This window comes from Leptodactylus fuscus, chromosome 5 (genome assembly GCF_031893055.1).
Source record: "Leptodactylus fuscus isolate aLepFus1 chromosome 5, aLepFus1.hap2, whole genome shotgun sequence".
NCBI classification, from domain to species: domain Eukaryota; kingdom Metazoa; phylum Chordata; class Amphibia; order Anura; family Leptodactylidae; genus Leptodactylus; species Leptodactylus fuscus.
Genome location: NC_134269.1, coordinates 72,556,878 through 72,573,112, shown reverse-complemented (window position 1 = coordinate 72,573,112; position 16,235 = coordinate 72,556,878). Strand labels below are relative to the sequence as shown.

General features: G+C 39.1%; 1 protein-coding gene across 1 annotated transcript; it reads left to right on the top strand.

The window, feature by feature from the left end:
• Positions 1-26: 26 nt before the first annotated feature.
• Positions 27-16,030, top strand: LOC142204509 (transient receptor potential cation channel subfamily M member 7-like). The gene is made up of 15 exons (XM_075275824.1): positions 27-72; positions 269-401; positions 3,647-4,424; positions 5,468-5,564; positions 5,654-5,724; positions 5,867-5,910; positions 6,549-6,574; positions 7,700-7,750; positions 7,839-7,904; positions 8,018-8,301; positions 8,790-8,872; positions 9,352-9,557; positions 12,116-12,167; positions 14,388-14,494; positions 15,915-16,030. Exons 1-15 carry the CDS (start codon positions 27-29, stop codon positions 16,028-16,030), a joined length of 2,160 nt encoding a protein of 719 aa, XP_075131925.1.
• The last annotated feature ends 205 nt before the right edge of the window (positions 16,031-16,235 follow it).

Sequence of the window (16,235 nt, the reverse complement as noted above, 5' to 3'; positions counted from 1 at the left end):
AACAACTCCAAAGACAGAGATACGTAATGGAGTATGAACAAGAGCGAAATGGCTCTTGCCCATTTATCTTGCGTATGTCTTCAATAAAGTAACAATTATGAAGCGGTGAGCTCCACAACATATTCTTTAATGACTATGGATCACTGACTTACTGTAGAGCGCCACCAAGATGTGGAAGTTAGGTCTAAGAAACCTAAGAATCATTGGCTGCAGTGCCACTCTGACTATTCCCATATACTTGTTTTTTTTTATTAATATTTGCCCACAGAACTCTTCCTGACTGAGGATGACAGAAAGAAGCTGCATGAATTTGAGGAAGAATGTGTTCATATCTATTTTAAAGACAAGAAAGATGATAATAACTCAAAGAGTGAGGAAAGAATTCGGGTAACAACAGAAAGGTAAACTTTATTGGGAAAGGAATTCTAGATACTCTATGGATGCTTTCTTACACATAGAAATAATTCCTTAACAACCATGCGCATTAGTAATACATAATAAGTTTAGTGATTCAAAAGGAAAAAGGAGCATTTTCTCATAAGACATGTAACACTCAACCACAAAGCTAGAGACATTACGAAAGGCATGGTATATATGACCTATTAACCCAGGGAGACCATAACCCATCAAAGTGCAGAGGGGTATCTGAAATAGTGGCATTAATCTTTTCATACAGCATGATCATGTCAACACGGTCGATGACACTCAATAATGAGAGACTTGATTTTTCCAGTTGGAAGTGATATGAATTCTTTCTGCCACTAGAATATATTGGAGTAATTTATATTGTACATATCTGATGGTGGATGGTTTCTGGCCGAGTAGTAAAACTGAGGCAGTTGGAGGGATTGATTGTCCCAAGAGTCATTACATATGTAACCCGCTGGTCAGAGAGGAATCGTTGAGTAGTCTGAAACTAGCGTGCCTCCACCAAGTGAACATCTCATGGAATAGGCCAGGAGGGAAGAGAGGATTATTAAGTAGAGGTAGTAGTGGTGGTGGGGTTGGGCTTTGTAACTTAAAACTAAAGTGGACCTTCCTCCACAGGTGTAAAATATAGTTGTTTCCTCTAGCAGTTCCTGGGATCGGATGGGAGGTCGATTGTGGGGTCCATGGTAGAACCTGTAGTGAAGCCGGAGCAACCAAGGATTCTTCTAGGGCTATCCATTGCGGGAAATTTAATTATATAAAGTACAAATTTGCAAGAGCATAGCAGCTATGTATTATTTATAAAGGTTGGGCACCAATAGGTTACCCAGTTGCGTGTGATAGTACATAATACGTCTGGATTCGTGGCCGTTTACATGCCCAAATTAACCGTATGAATCCTACCAACCCAAGAAAGGGTGGAGCAATGTCAGTCAACTAGATCCTTCAGTAGTTTTGGGATCAATGTGGCATAATTCCATTTGAAATAGGTATTTAAAGGGCTGCTATCATTCAATTACAATTTTTTCTCATTAACATGTCGGAATAGCCTTAAGAAAGGCTATTCTCCTACTTTTCGTTGTCTTCTCCGCACCGCCGTTCGCTTGAAAATCTGTTTTATGTCGGTATGTAAACAGCACTGGGTGTATACAAACAGCACTGGGGGCGTCCCCAATGCTGCCAGAGAACTCTCCAGCGCCGCCTCCATCTTTTTCTGTAACAAGGTCTTCACCACGTCTTCTTCTGGTGGTGGCTTGTAACTTCTAGGCCTCGGACTTAGGGAAAAGCCGACTGCACATGCCCACAGCCACAAGAAAAATGGCCGCTTACACAGGCAAAAAACGGATTTTCAAGCGAACGCGGCGTGGAGAAGACAACGAAAGGTAGGAGAAGAATAGCCTTTCTTAAGGTTATTTCATGTGTTAATGAGAAAAAATTGTGATTGAAAGGATCCCTTTAAGGGACAACATAGATTTATGCCCAGGTATGGAAGATACTTATCCTGTGTCTGCAAACCAAATTTTAAGACTATATATTTTTTTGGTAGCCTGAGGGACATTACAATGTAAAATTTCTGATTTGGAGGGGTTAAATTTAATGCCTGAGAGGCCCACAAATTGTGAGAGAGTATTGATCAGGTCCGGTATTGTGATCAAGGGTTTTGTGATAGTGAGTAACATATCATCCGCAAAGAGACTAATTTTATATTCATTGTTCCTAATACTCACACCTGTTAAGTCATAATGGGAATGGATGGCAACTGCATGAGCAAGGGCAAATAATGCGGGAAATAAAGGACAGCCAAATCGAGGGCCAAGACTGATCTGAATGGGCAATGGGATGTCTGTTGAGAGTTTCAAATACACTATGGGGTTGCTGTAAAGGGCACAAAGAACCCTTTGGAACTCCAGGATAAGCTATCAAAAGCCAATACGCAGATAGGCTTGGGATGATGTTTGGCCTAATGAATAATATTATAGTTTACTATGTTATTTGAGGCCTACCTGGTATAAAACCTGCTTGGTCAGAGTGTAACAAGGACAGAAGTAGACTGTTGAACCTGGAATCCAGGATGAACGGAAAAAGCCTAATATTTAAATTTATAAGCAAAATGGGTCTATTGTTGACAGGAGTAGTAGCTTATATGCTGGTTTGGGGACCACCATTATAGACGCAGTGAGCATGTCCTTGGGAAACTTACCACATTGCAAGATGTGATTGGCTAGTTTTTCTTTGATTCTTTACATGCCGCTGCTCCACTTACTAGTTTAGCAATACTTCTAAAAAAGGGGTTCTCTAAGATATGAAGATGGATGACCTATCCTGATATCCAGCCTACCCTCCCCCATTGATCAGCTGTTTGAAGATGCTGCAGTTTTCGCGTGAGTGTTATTCATTGCTTATCAAGCACAACCGTGTACATTGTATAGCAGCTGTGCTTGGTTTTGCACTTCAGCCCCGTTTATTTGAATGGAACTGAGGTGTAAACAGGCCATGTAATGACAATGAATGTCATGTCACATGGCCTTTAAAGTGGTAGTGTTGTTGCCACTGCAAACAGCTGATCGTTAGGGTGCTGGGTGTTGAATCACCAAACTCCTGAGGATAATCATCAATGTTTACATTGCAGAAAACTCCTTTTAGTGGAACATAATGCAAGTGTGTTCTGTCAGACCTTAGAATATAGGTTGCAGACATTGAGTGAGAATAAATATAGGTCTTCCATACACTGTATATCCTCTACCTTATGGACAGAGGTGTAACTTGAAACCCCTGGCCCCAATGCATAATCTATAATGGGGCCCCCAATTACCATGTGCTATCTGTATTATTGGTGTGTTCTTTTACTGCAGAGAGGTCTTTGGGGCTCCTCAGGCTCTGGGGCCCAGTAGCAATTGCTACCTCTGAAACCCCTATATATAGAGTATAGAGTTTAGACTGAGGTCTTGTCCTGGCCCTTATCAGAACATAGGAATTTACTTGATTTGTGTCAGTCCCTAAAATACCATATTTTTGTAATAAAGACTTTCTGAAACCACATCTTGTAGACCAAACTGTATATAAATGTAACAAGTATATATGTGCTGATCCTAATGTTACTTGGAGGTTCCCGATGTGATTTGTTTTACTCTAAATGTCTTAATTTATGAACTATTTATATGGATGTTCATCTTTGTCCATATACATCCAATACATCCCATTATTTCTATTTTACTAGAGTGGAAGATATGTTTAAGGACATGAAAGATGTCAGAGATCATGTTAATTCCATTAAAAGTTTACTTCACCATTTAGACGATCACCTTGGACACCTACAGGACCTCTCAGGGCTCACATTGGACTCCATGAAAACTCTCACTGCACAGAAAGCCATGGAAATCAAAAGAAGCCATAGCATGTTGTCTTGTGATTCAGACCTCTCAAAGCAAACCACTGATGATGGACTTGGACAATCAACCACATGGAAGAAGAGCAAAAGTAGTCAAATTTGGGCTCGATCCTATTCACAGCCTGGTTTAGAAAAGTATAACATTCCAAATTCACTGCAAAGGATCAATGGGTCAGATTTTGTTCCTGTGCATGATGCTTTGCTTCACTTATCAGATCATCTTCAAGATATCAAGCATGGAGTGGACTATGATAATACCACAGACTTTAAGCAGCTTCCAGAAGCTCTCAATGTTTCTACTGTTGTTCAGTTTAAAAAGAGTCCTTTACAACTTATACCAAATAGTCCTCGACCGTCCAGTTCACCCACACTTGGCAAGACATTCAAAGAGCAAGGATTTGTTAACTATGCATTTACCGATGATGACAACAAAGCTATTCATAAAAATGACACTGAATATGGTGGTCCATATTTTAGCCCATTGTCTGAACTGAAACATGCAGCTGCTAAACAGCCATCAGTAGAAGTGTCACCAAAGGGCAACAGCCATGATACCATTGTCGAAAAATGTAAAGAACCAAAAAGTAACAATGATAAGTTTACTGGGGTATTCCATAGACTTTGGAAACAATCTAAAGGTCCAGGTAATATTCCTCTCATTTCGATGCTTCTCCTATTTAGATAACAGTCCTATAATTTTTCTGACATGTCACGTATTTCTAGCTGCAACATACTTTACCTTTAGTGTTTCAGTTCCCATGTTTCATGTAAGCAGTACTGAAAACACATAGGATTTGGATATGAATACAAATACATGTTTCCCATAAAGTAGAGAACCCCAAGGTCTTTGTTCAGGTTAAAGCAATTGGACATTGGATACTTCTAGTAATTGTAGTACTATTTGCTAAAAGATGATGGGGATAAAGATTATCATGAAAGGACATGATAATATTACTGTATTTTTTTAATCTTTATATAGGAATCATGGCTCCTGCAAAAACAGAAACGTTTCCTGAGATAGAGGTAATTTTTATTTTCAGCCATAAGCATAAATAATGGCTTGAGATATTGGAAGCCCAGGTTATTGACCCAGTATCTCTCACTGTATCATACAGAATAACTTTGCTGCGTGATAATGATTATTAATGATGACCCAAATATGAACCACAGAAATAGATCTAGCCTCAGATGACCTCAGAGATCTTAGTTCATGACCGCCAGCAGTCCGTAATATCCAGAGAAGTGAATTTCGTCCTTTTCATGGGACCAGTTTTTTTTCCATCTTATGCCAGGTTCATAGTTGTCAGGTCCGCCGGGTTTCCAACCAGAAAAATGAGGATGTTTCTCTCTGCCTTTTTTAAGCGGGTTTGGGGTATAGCGAGCACTAGTGTGAACCTATCCTTAGAGTAAGTTCACATAGAGTTTTTTTGTAGTCAAATTTTTGGGACGGAATTCACCTCAAAATACATCTCTGAACTCTCCCATTCACTTCAATGGGAGTCAAGATGATTTTTTTTTTATTTTTTTATTTTTTTCTCTCTAGCTGACTTGCAAGTCCCATTGAAATAATTCAAAGACAGAAAAAAATTCTGCAAAAAAACCACTGCAATCTTGTGAGAATCCCATAATAACACCATTTCTCAATTACAGCCTTGCCAGAAGGATGAGGGCAATCTCAGAAGATCACAGTCTTACACAGAATTAAAGGAGTTACAACAACCTTGTTCACCAACATCCAGAAGCCAAGGTATGCCATGTATATTCCTTGTAATAATATGAATGAGTGCTTTGTTCTTTATTTAGTCATTCCACATATACAATATTCTTCCCATGTAGTTGACATGGACAGTAGATCGGTGTCATTTGAAGACCTGTACCAGACAAACTCTACATCAGCACTACTGAAGGTGTGTATACAATGTTGTATAACACTCTCAGGTTGTATCACATTTATTATAAAATCTGAGGGCATTACATTTGCTTACGTACCTGAGATCTCTGGAATAACCCTTTTATCATGGTTATAGTATTTGCATCTTCTTTTCTCAGAAACAGGAGCAGTACAGCAGCCGATATTCTTCAAGCCACAAGTTGTAAGTTTAACTTTGTTTTATGATCCCTGAATATTGCAGAAGGTTTGGTAAAATTAGTACAGGCAGTATTTTAGTGTAGATTCAAAATACAGGATTTTACGCTTTGACAAGTAAGCGACTGTATCCTACTTGTCAAAAAGAAATAAAGTGTCATCTTCTGGCATTGATACAAAATGTAATGTACATGATTTTTGACAGAATATAGCAATATGCCAACTTTTGTGTAATTTCACCATTATTGAGTTTCTATCTATCTATCTATCTATCTATCTATCTATCTATCTATCTATGTATGTAGGAATAGCACTATTACACTATTATGTAGATGTTCCAAGTAATACCAAAACAACCATTATTATACCTGTAGTGCCCTGAGTTTATTTTATTGGGTAGATTTTATAATAATATCTATCATTTAAACAGCAGAAAACTAGATACTAGTAGGGCAGGCTTTTTGACTGACCATACACCGATATTTTTCACCACAATAACTGCAGATACTTTAAAAACTCTACTAAGCCAAGCCCCCTTTTCTAGATGATTTGGAAAACTTTCTAGTGAGGCGTTGCCAGAATTTATTTGCATTTTTCTTTGTCAATTTCCCCTATTGTGTCTAAGTTCTCCATTTTTTATTTTAGGTCTAATCTGAAAGAAGGTATTACAAGTAAGACATTTTGCCTGTAACTATATTTGTTCTGTTACAAATAGATTCCAATAACTAGTCTGTCCATGAGTCCCTGTTGGGGGCCAAGAAAAGTGGGTGTGGAGTGGTCCTGTTGTCATATGAAAACTTGATGACAAATTTAAATGTCCATTTTGAAAAGACGAAGCAGCTCCCTTCTTTCCATGTCAAACCTCTCATAATTAAGTTGCTGACACCTTGAATAGTTGATGAAGTTGGATAAAGAAACAGGTCCATCAAGTCCAACCTATCATCCTATTCTATTGATCTAGAGGAAAAAAAACAAAAAAACCCTCCGTGAGGCAGATGTCAATTGCTTCATATTAGGGGGAAAAATCCTTTTCAACCACAAATACGGCAATTGGACTAAATCCCTGGATCAGTATCCCATCTCATAAGATTTTAGATACCATAAACTGCGATACTTGTACTTTCGAGAAAGTCTTCCGAACCCCTCTTGAACATGTACATATTATCGGTCAACACAACATCCCATGTCAACAAGTTCCATAGTCTCAATGCTCTTACTATAAAGAAACTGCACCTATGACAATAATGTCACTTTTATTCCCTCTAGATGTAGCAGATGCCCTCTTGTTAATTTTATTATTTCAAACTAAACATACAGAAAAGTAAAGACAATGAGCCATTATATAAGCAACCTTCAGTCCGGCCCATATCACAGCATGGGAGAGAAAGGGAAAAGATGAAAACAGAAAGATGAAGGAAGGGGGCAACAACTATCATTAATAAATTCCACTTAGTAAAACATTGATCTCAGCTCCTATTCATAATATAGTTTTTGGTTGTTTTTTTTTTTTTCTTATATAGCTGGAATCTTGTCAAGCCAGAAACAAGAGCTGACGTATTACTTTTAATTCTAAACTTCTTAGCATCAGAAGAATACCCTAACAAAAATGAAGAAGAATTTTGTTCAATTTTAGTCTTAGCCTCGTTTACAATAAAAAATGCAATTTGTGTGGCAATTTGTGATATCGATTCAACATGTCTATAAGGTCTGCAACTGACATGTAAAATAAAGTAATGCAGTGCAGAATATTTAACAGGGACAACAAAACTAATTGGAACAAATTTTGCTTTTTTCAGAGTTTGGATGTAATTTCAAAACATCCATGGATAAATCCTTCTATTATTCTGGTAAGCATTGTTTGAGGGAATTGTGTGATACTAACACGTATTCATTTATAGTTAGTGGTATTAATAATGCGACATATGTCTTCTGCAGCCATTGAAAGAAACAACTTATTCCGACTTTCCCAGAGTATTCCCTTTACCCCTCTTCCTCCAGCAGGTGAATGGAGAGTGCTCAGAAATAGAAAAATGACATAGTCATGGCCTGGTGTGACACCTTATCTATATGTACTTCTACAGGGATTGATATTTCGTATTTCTGACTTATTACAGGAGAGCTGGTCACAGTGTATCGCCTAGAAGAGAGTTCACCCAGCACTCTAAATAACAGCATGTCCTCCTGGTCACATAATGGCTTCTATGCTACAATCGAGTTTCTAAGTAAGGAAGAGATGGGAGGAGGATTAAGAAGGGCTGTGAAAGTGGCATGTACCTGGTCACAGAATGACATCCTGAAGGCTGGACATCTCTACATCATCAAGTCCTTCCTTCCTGAGGTGGTGAATACCTGGTCAGAGGTTTACCAGGCAGAAACAGTGCTCCAGCTATGCCTCAAAGTAAGTCCCGTATAACCAAAATTTTTTCTACAGCACATCAAACATTCTTTATAGAAGTCTATATAGAATCTAATTTTAGTTGTCATTCAGAAAGTTATTATATTCACCTTAAAGGGGGTTTGCAACAATAAGTATCTATCCATAGGACGGGACAAATTGCTGATCGGTGGGGTTCTTTGAAACTTTCACCTATTCTGAGAATCTGGCTTTTTACCCCATTTCTAAATGTAGTGTTGGACACAGAATATTTGGCGTGCTTCATTTGTCTCAATGGGGGGGGGGGTGGAAAAAAAAAACTAATTTGTTTTACCCCTGTTCTGATTGTAACAGTGGATGCAGAATCTCCATACACTTCAATGACTAATCCTGGTGCTTCCATTAACATGAACGCATTCGGGGGACATGTATTCTGCATCCAGCGCTACATTCAGAACTAATAAATACATTTCATGGCCTTACCCATTATTTTTTTATCCTGTTATTTCTAGGAAATCCAGCAACACAGAGCTGCCCAAAAACTGCTTTATGCCTTTAATGAAATGAAACCAAAAACCATTCCGTACTCTCCAAGGTAAGTCACTGGCCCTCTGGGTTATTGAATAGCTAGAGCACCGTATATAGTGTTAGGGTTATAGGTATATAGTACAAGTTTCTTTGATGACCTCATGAATATATTGGGAAATTACCTTAATATTAGGAATTGTACAATACTATCAGAGTACACCAAGTAAAGTGATGACACCCCATTCCTTCCCAAAATCCCAAGGCCAGAACACATTCTGAAGCATTGTGAGTTCATTACCCTGTTCAGTAGATTGCTAGCCTGCATTGAGCACAATGGTCATCAAGTAAGTTAACACTTGTCACAATTTTTGCAAAAATGCCATTTGTCTATACATCTGAATCAAGTAGTTTTGGCAGCGTGTACATGTTTTCTTTTCTTTTTCCCACAAACTTCATACAGATGAATGCAAACAGTAAACTGACTTTGTAATGTTTATTTGCAGTGCACTAACACAAAATATTAACATGGGATTTCTTTTCTGATAGATTTCTGGAAGTGTTCCTCTTATACTGTCACTCAGTCAGTCAGTGGTTTGCTTTGGAAGAGTACATGGCAGGAAAGTTCAGAAAATACAATAACAACACAGGTAACGAAAGCGTGCCAACAAACAAGCTGGAGAAGACTATGCTGGCCTTCAGCCATTGGACTTATGAATATACCAGAGGGGAATTTCTGGTCTTGGACTTGCAAGGTATGTACATGGTCTGCTGGCCGTCAAGGTGAAACAGAGTTTAATATATGAAACTATTACACCAAGGGATTGGTATTCTGGTATTATATTTGTACATGATCAGGGCTAAATCTCGCAAGTGACAAATGAGTCCCTGAGGGAGTTGCGCCTGGATGTGGGTCAGGTGCAGATATTGAGCGCCAAGCTGGACCACTGTCTGCGCCCAAGCCACAAATTGCACATTCCCCACCCCCCCAATGCGTTAGGGGGCGCATTCGGGTGTGCTTCCACATGTGCTCTGATCTATAATTGTATTACATTTACAGATCACTAATGCGGAGCCCGAGACTGGTTCATGCACAGAAGATGTGAAAGCCTCACACAGACTAATGAAGGGCACTAAATACAAGTGATCACCTGATGAAGGAGCAAAGGTTCTTTCAATGGGTGATTGGTGGCACCATTAGACACATTGGGGTTAGTTAACATCTGCCCCTTTACTGACCATGTTTTCGCAGTTGCACTTTTTTTTAGACTAGTTTTACTGTGGTGCTTGTTTATGATGCTGGCACACCTCCTTGTTAAATATCTTGCATGTTTTAGACAGTTTAGATACACCTTTATCAGCCATGTGCACATTGCTCTTTTTTTTGCTAAAAAAATTGCGCTATTGCCCCTTCTTTAATTTAATCTGACTTGACTGGCTCTTTTACACTGCCCATGTACTGGAGTGCATTTGCGCCTTTTTTTTTTTTTAAAGCACAAGCCAAAAGCACAGAGTGAAAAGGATATCCATTTAGGCCACACATCCTTTTCTTGACCATAGCAAATGTGGCGAGGGCAGTATAACATCTGGAAATAAAAGACACAAGTGCTTCATAAATGAAATGCAGGGCAGAAAAAGACCACTAAAAGGCGCAATTTATGCCAAAAAAGGTGCAAATAGCTTAATATATGTGCCCCATTGATTATTGAGAATGAGTGTGCCTCTGTACCTGTAAAATTGCTTTCTGCAATAGGGCCCTAAGGCCCATTGCAGACGACCATGGGGTAGGTCAGTGTGCTATTCGTGTTTTTCCCAAATAGCTCACTGACCCATTAATTTCTATTGGCCCATGCATATGAACATGTATTACATGAATCTGTGTGTGGGCTGGCAGTCTTGGCAGCAAATCTCAGGACAGGTCCTATTCCTGTCTGGTTTTGCGATCGTGCTTTTGTGACTCCTATAAATTGAATGACATCTGTGTGTGCACCGGCCACCCCGTTCAATCACAGCTAGCGGCAAGCACACGCTTGTGTGCAACTAGCCTAAGTTGTATGTATTCAAGCATGTGCTCACATTCTTTAAATGTAACACATAATTAAGGTAAATCATCAACGCCTGTTTTCTGGCATGAAAGAGTGGGTTTATACAGACATTTGTGATTTTTTTTTTAAGGGTTTTGTGCCTATGTTATCACTTTCCTAAAGAGTTGGCGAGAGTGCCACTGGTTGGCAATGCCAAAAACTAGGTGTATATTATGCCAGAAATGTATGCCAGCTAGTAGATAGAGAAGATGGTAGTTTCTGGCACATGGATGGCTTGAGATTCCTTTTAATAACTGTCACCAGTCTTAATCATTTCAATCCACTGAGTGTAATTGAATTCACTGAGATAGTAATAAATCCTAGGCTTTGGGTTAAATATGTAATGGCATCTCTATAAGCATGGTAAAGTGTGTATTATTGCAGTTGGCAATCTGTAGGGCACACTGCTGTATTGTGGGTTTGTGTTGTATTAGAAAGCTATAGAAGACTATGAGCAAATATGGCAGGAATAGAAGTAGTTTGTACAGATGTGAAGTTTAAAATTATCTAATCTATGAAAAAACATTGTTATCCTTAAAAGCTGAATGCTAGATATAGTTGCTTAAGCTTGAAACTGGTATAATGTTATATCATAAGATGGCACCTGTATCCAAGATGGGTACAAGAAAAACAAATGCTTGGCTTGCTGCCACAAGACAGCGCCCCAAGGTCACCACACAGAAGCGGGACCAGCTGGCTATATATGGCACTGCATAAACTTTTTCTGTTTGACTGAGATGTATCATACCAATCAGGAATGACTATGAAAACTTACGTTGTTGTAATCTCACTTCCTTTCTCTGCTACTATTTAACTCCCATGTTCTTGAATAAAGGTGCGTCAGTATACAATTTAGCTGAGAAAAGAATGAATACAACACAGAGTGGTGTGATTTCTTGACCACCGACCCTCAGCCTTATTAATTAGGATGATCATAGTTACCCAAGATTATTGGTCAATTAGTCATAAACACGACTATGACCTTATCACAGAGGGGTCTAAGGTGTAAATATAGTCACTTGTTATGCAGCTGAGCCTGGGGTTATCAGCGGTCATATTCCCTTCCCAACAGTAAAGTAGGATCACTTTCCACGATCTATCTCCAATAAGTGAGAGAGTAAAGCAATTAGGGAGTAAAGGTTATTGATATATGGCACGCAAGGAATCTGTGTTAAAAAATAAATAACTAACTTACGCTTTCAGTCATCAGATTCATTTCTTTTCTTAAGGAGTTGGTGAAAACTTGACAGATCCATCTGTTATTAAAGCAGGGGAACACAGGTGAGGAAGCAAGATGTCTGCTGACGTGATACCAGTATACTAATATGATGTAAAAGAATTCTTAAGAATGCCAAACAAGACTGGAATTACCTGTCCAGCAACAGTAAGGTGTAGAAAAATGTGTTAAATGGGTTAGGGTGAACCTGTCACCGTTTATGAAAATACTAAGGAGTATACTTTCTCAGAACTCTATACTGTGCATATCCACCCTTGTTCCTCCCAGAAACTTAAAAGTAAGATAACACATGGGTGTTACTACTTGGGATTGAGTCCCTAAACACTCTGACATTGTCCAGTCAGGGCTGGTTGTGCAGGGACACCCCTGTTTGACAAGAGTTACACCAGTTGTCAATTTATTCATAAATTACTTACTTCTAAGGCTGAGTTTACATGGTGCATTTTTCCTCAAAGATTCAGGTAAAAATGCATACTCTGCCTTCCCGATGACAGATTGTGATGGATATTCACAAGATATTCCTGTTTTCTAGGCACACTTCACCAGTATACCATTATGCTTTTTTCTCTTTCCATTAGTTTGCCTTACATCTAGAACTTCGGAACAGAACAACAGAATATGAAAAATAACATAGAAAGTCAGCTTTACAAAGCAGCCATGTTTTTCATGCCCTTCCTCTTCCATCCCTAATGCTAATAGTACATGTGAGCAAGGAAGTTTAGGAGGTGAAGGGTGGGTTTAAACGGTATACTTATGCCTATACAATAACTATGGTCTGCTTTGTTGGACAGCTGCTGTAACAGTGCTAACAGTTGTACCAGTAATACTAACAGTAATAGTCACAGTGCCAGCAGTACACACAGTGACACCACTCTGCTGTATCTCACTAACTCACATTTGCAGCAATACAACCCATTACAGCTGCACATTCAAGTCACTCATTTCACCCAAATTGCGTAGTTAAAGAGGACCTTTCACCATCCCTGCCAAGTCCAGCCCTTTACATCATTTAATAGCTGCTGCTCCATTGATTCTGACATAGTTAGATTCTTTTTCTAGACCCCGCTGTTCATGAGCAATCAATGCAGTTAGTTTTGGTGCCTAATATACTGCTTAGTCTCTGTACTGTCAGGAGGTTGGTGTCAGGCAGGAGCAGTCAAGTGGTGTGATTCTGAGGTCTTACACTGGATACCTCTGATTGGAGCACCGAATCACATCCTACCTCCCCCCCTTCTTGCCTGACGCTTCCCTTCTGACATTACAGAGCTGTAATAGCACATCAGACACCAAAACTAACTCTGCTTGTTACTTAGGAATGGTGGGGGCTAGAAAGAAAATTCCAACTGTGCTGTAAAAATGGAGCAGGCGGTGAATGGAGTTGGTGGAGGTGGTGAAATGCCCTCTTTAAGCATCCAAGCTTTGCTACTGATGGGCTATTCCTAGTATAGGTAATTGATGTCTTATTGAGGGAAGGGGTGGGTTGATTTTCAGAAATGTGGAATAGCTGGGTAACTATACAAGGGAATTTCCACAGGTTGAATTTTCCCAGCATTTCTACTTGCAATTTTTCTGCATATTTTTTCTTTGACTTCTGAAATTTTTACACAAAAAAACTGCAAACATGAAGTATGTACCTATCCCTGCCCTGCAGCTGCACTAGTTCCTTCCCTCGGCTTAGTAAAGCAGACGGGCTCTGTAGTAATCAGTGGGAGTGAAAATTCTCCCCATTTACCAGAACTGACCTTGTGGTTTCAGTGACATCATACACCCAGTCTGTCAAAATGAAGATGGAGATGGTAGAAAACATATCCCTTTTGTGTCTGCTTGCTTGCCTTTGTAATCTAGAGGCATATCTATAGGGGACATTGTTATACATTGTATCTATGTATTTTATTATGTTTTGAGGTTTAGTGGCCCTTTAAGTGCCACTTATATGAGACAACATGTACAAATTGTCTATATGATGGAGCACAACTATTAGGAGATCATCTAGCAAGAGTTTTTCTGGGGGTGTAGTGCTAAGTATTGTACTGTCTGCTAGCAGCATTGACATTTACTAATCCCACCACCAGTGATCCTTTTATCAAGGAACAATCATTTAACATCAAAGATAAATGGTAGTTTTATTATCTACATCCTGTTCCCATTACAAACTAGTACAACACTGGTATCCAGTCTCATAATCCACAACGCATTTGACTACATTGATCTTTATGATGATAATAAGTCCTATCATCTTTTCCATATTTCTTCTTCTTCACCAGATCACAAGATATGATATTTGGACCCGCCAACCTGGGCGATGATGCCATTAAAAACTTCTGTATGAAACATCAATGCAACACATGCTGCAGATATCTGAAACTTCCTGGTAAGTTCTTGTGGTATTATGTTCTTATACATAATTCATTCTTTACATCACAGAATCATGTTACGGTATTGCTGACTTACACTGTAATGCCAAGCAGATATGATTGTTGTTGCTGTTAGCACCTAATGGTGCATTCATATCTGCGTCATTTGGTCTGTTCTTGTGGTCCACTGTAGAACAGATTCAACAGTAAAGACTGTCTAATGGCAGATGACAATATATTTAGAGGGACTGCATGTCTATAATGGGGTCTATAAGGTCTCCCAGACATCGCCAATCATAAAAGGATTTTTTTACCACAACGTCAGATGTCCTCTGGGCTGGATGGACACTGTGGACCCAGTGTAATTTAGGTCCAATCCTTGAGAAGATGTAGACTTTAAGGGGTGTCCTGGAATTTAACAAATTATATGACAGTACCTCTTACACCCTCATCTGTTAAAAAAGGAGCGCTATTATAATTCCTCTCCTATAGTAGCCCCCCTTTAAATATTATGGTCCAACCTTCTAATAGTTCTCCTTATATGTAATACTTCCTTTCTTATAGCAGCGCTCCTTATATAAAACAGTTCCTCCATTATAAATAATAGCGCCCTTATATATGTCTCTCCCTTATAACCTTGTAATAGCCCCACTTATTTGTAATAGTTCTGCCCTTTTAAGGGGGGCTATTATAAGGGGGCACTATTATTTATAAAGGTACTATTATAAGGGAGGAACTATAATATATAAAGGGACTAATATATGGGGGGGGAACAATTATATACAAAAGCCCCCTTATATATAATAGTTCATCTCTTATAATAACCCCCTTTTATATGTTTCCCCTTTTATAGTAGCCCCCTTATAGAGTATATAAGTCTCCCCTTATATATAGTAGCCCCTTATATATAACAGTTTCCCCTTATAAATAATACTTCACCCTTACAATAGTCCCCTTATCTTTAATAGTTCCCCCACTATAAATATTAGCCCCCCCTATAAATAATAGTTTGCCCCTTTATTAGGTGATCCCTTTTCCTTACCAGAAAATAATAAATCTTGTATGCACCTTACTGCACTCCCACAATGAGCAGAGCAGTTGAAGATCCCTGTCTCAGTGGCACAGGTGGCGTGATGTAGTGACATCATCACACCACCTGCTTCGTGACATCTTGTGAGTTACCGGCGGTCCTCTATGACAAAGCAAGGAGCTTTCAGCTCTCCGGTCTGTCATAGAATTAAACAGTATCGGCGTACATAGCACAACACGCCGATACAGCAGTGGAGCACCTGGAATTCAAGTCATCAGGCTAAAAAGCCTGATGCTCCGGTTCCTGGGGGCCCCGGGCCATTGCCCAGTTTGCCTCTCCCTAACGCCAGCTATGTATACTATGTAAATGTTATAATTTTGCTTAACTGTTGCTACGTTTTGTTACAGAGATGAAAAGAAATGAATACATTACAGATACAGTCTTGCTCCAAGCGAAATCTGAAGTCCCTACTATAAGCTGTGGGACAGAAGGTCAAACCAACAACCTATCAGAAACCTGCTAGTCAGATAACTTGCCTGAAGAAAAGATTCCTACCTATTTACTACTATAGGTCCTGCTGTCACAGCTAGTATTTTTTTCCTTTTGCTGGGTGATCACATACGTGTAATATGTAGCGTCTACCTCCAGTCATAAGGTTGTTTACAACGTTGTATGCAGCATGAATGACAATTGTTGTCAGTACATCATTTATGTGCGAGACTTAGTAG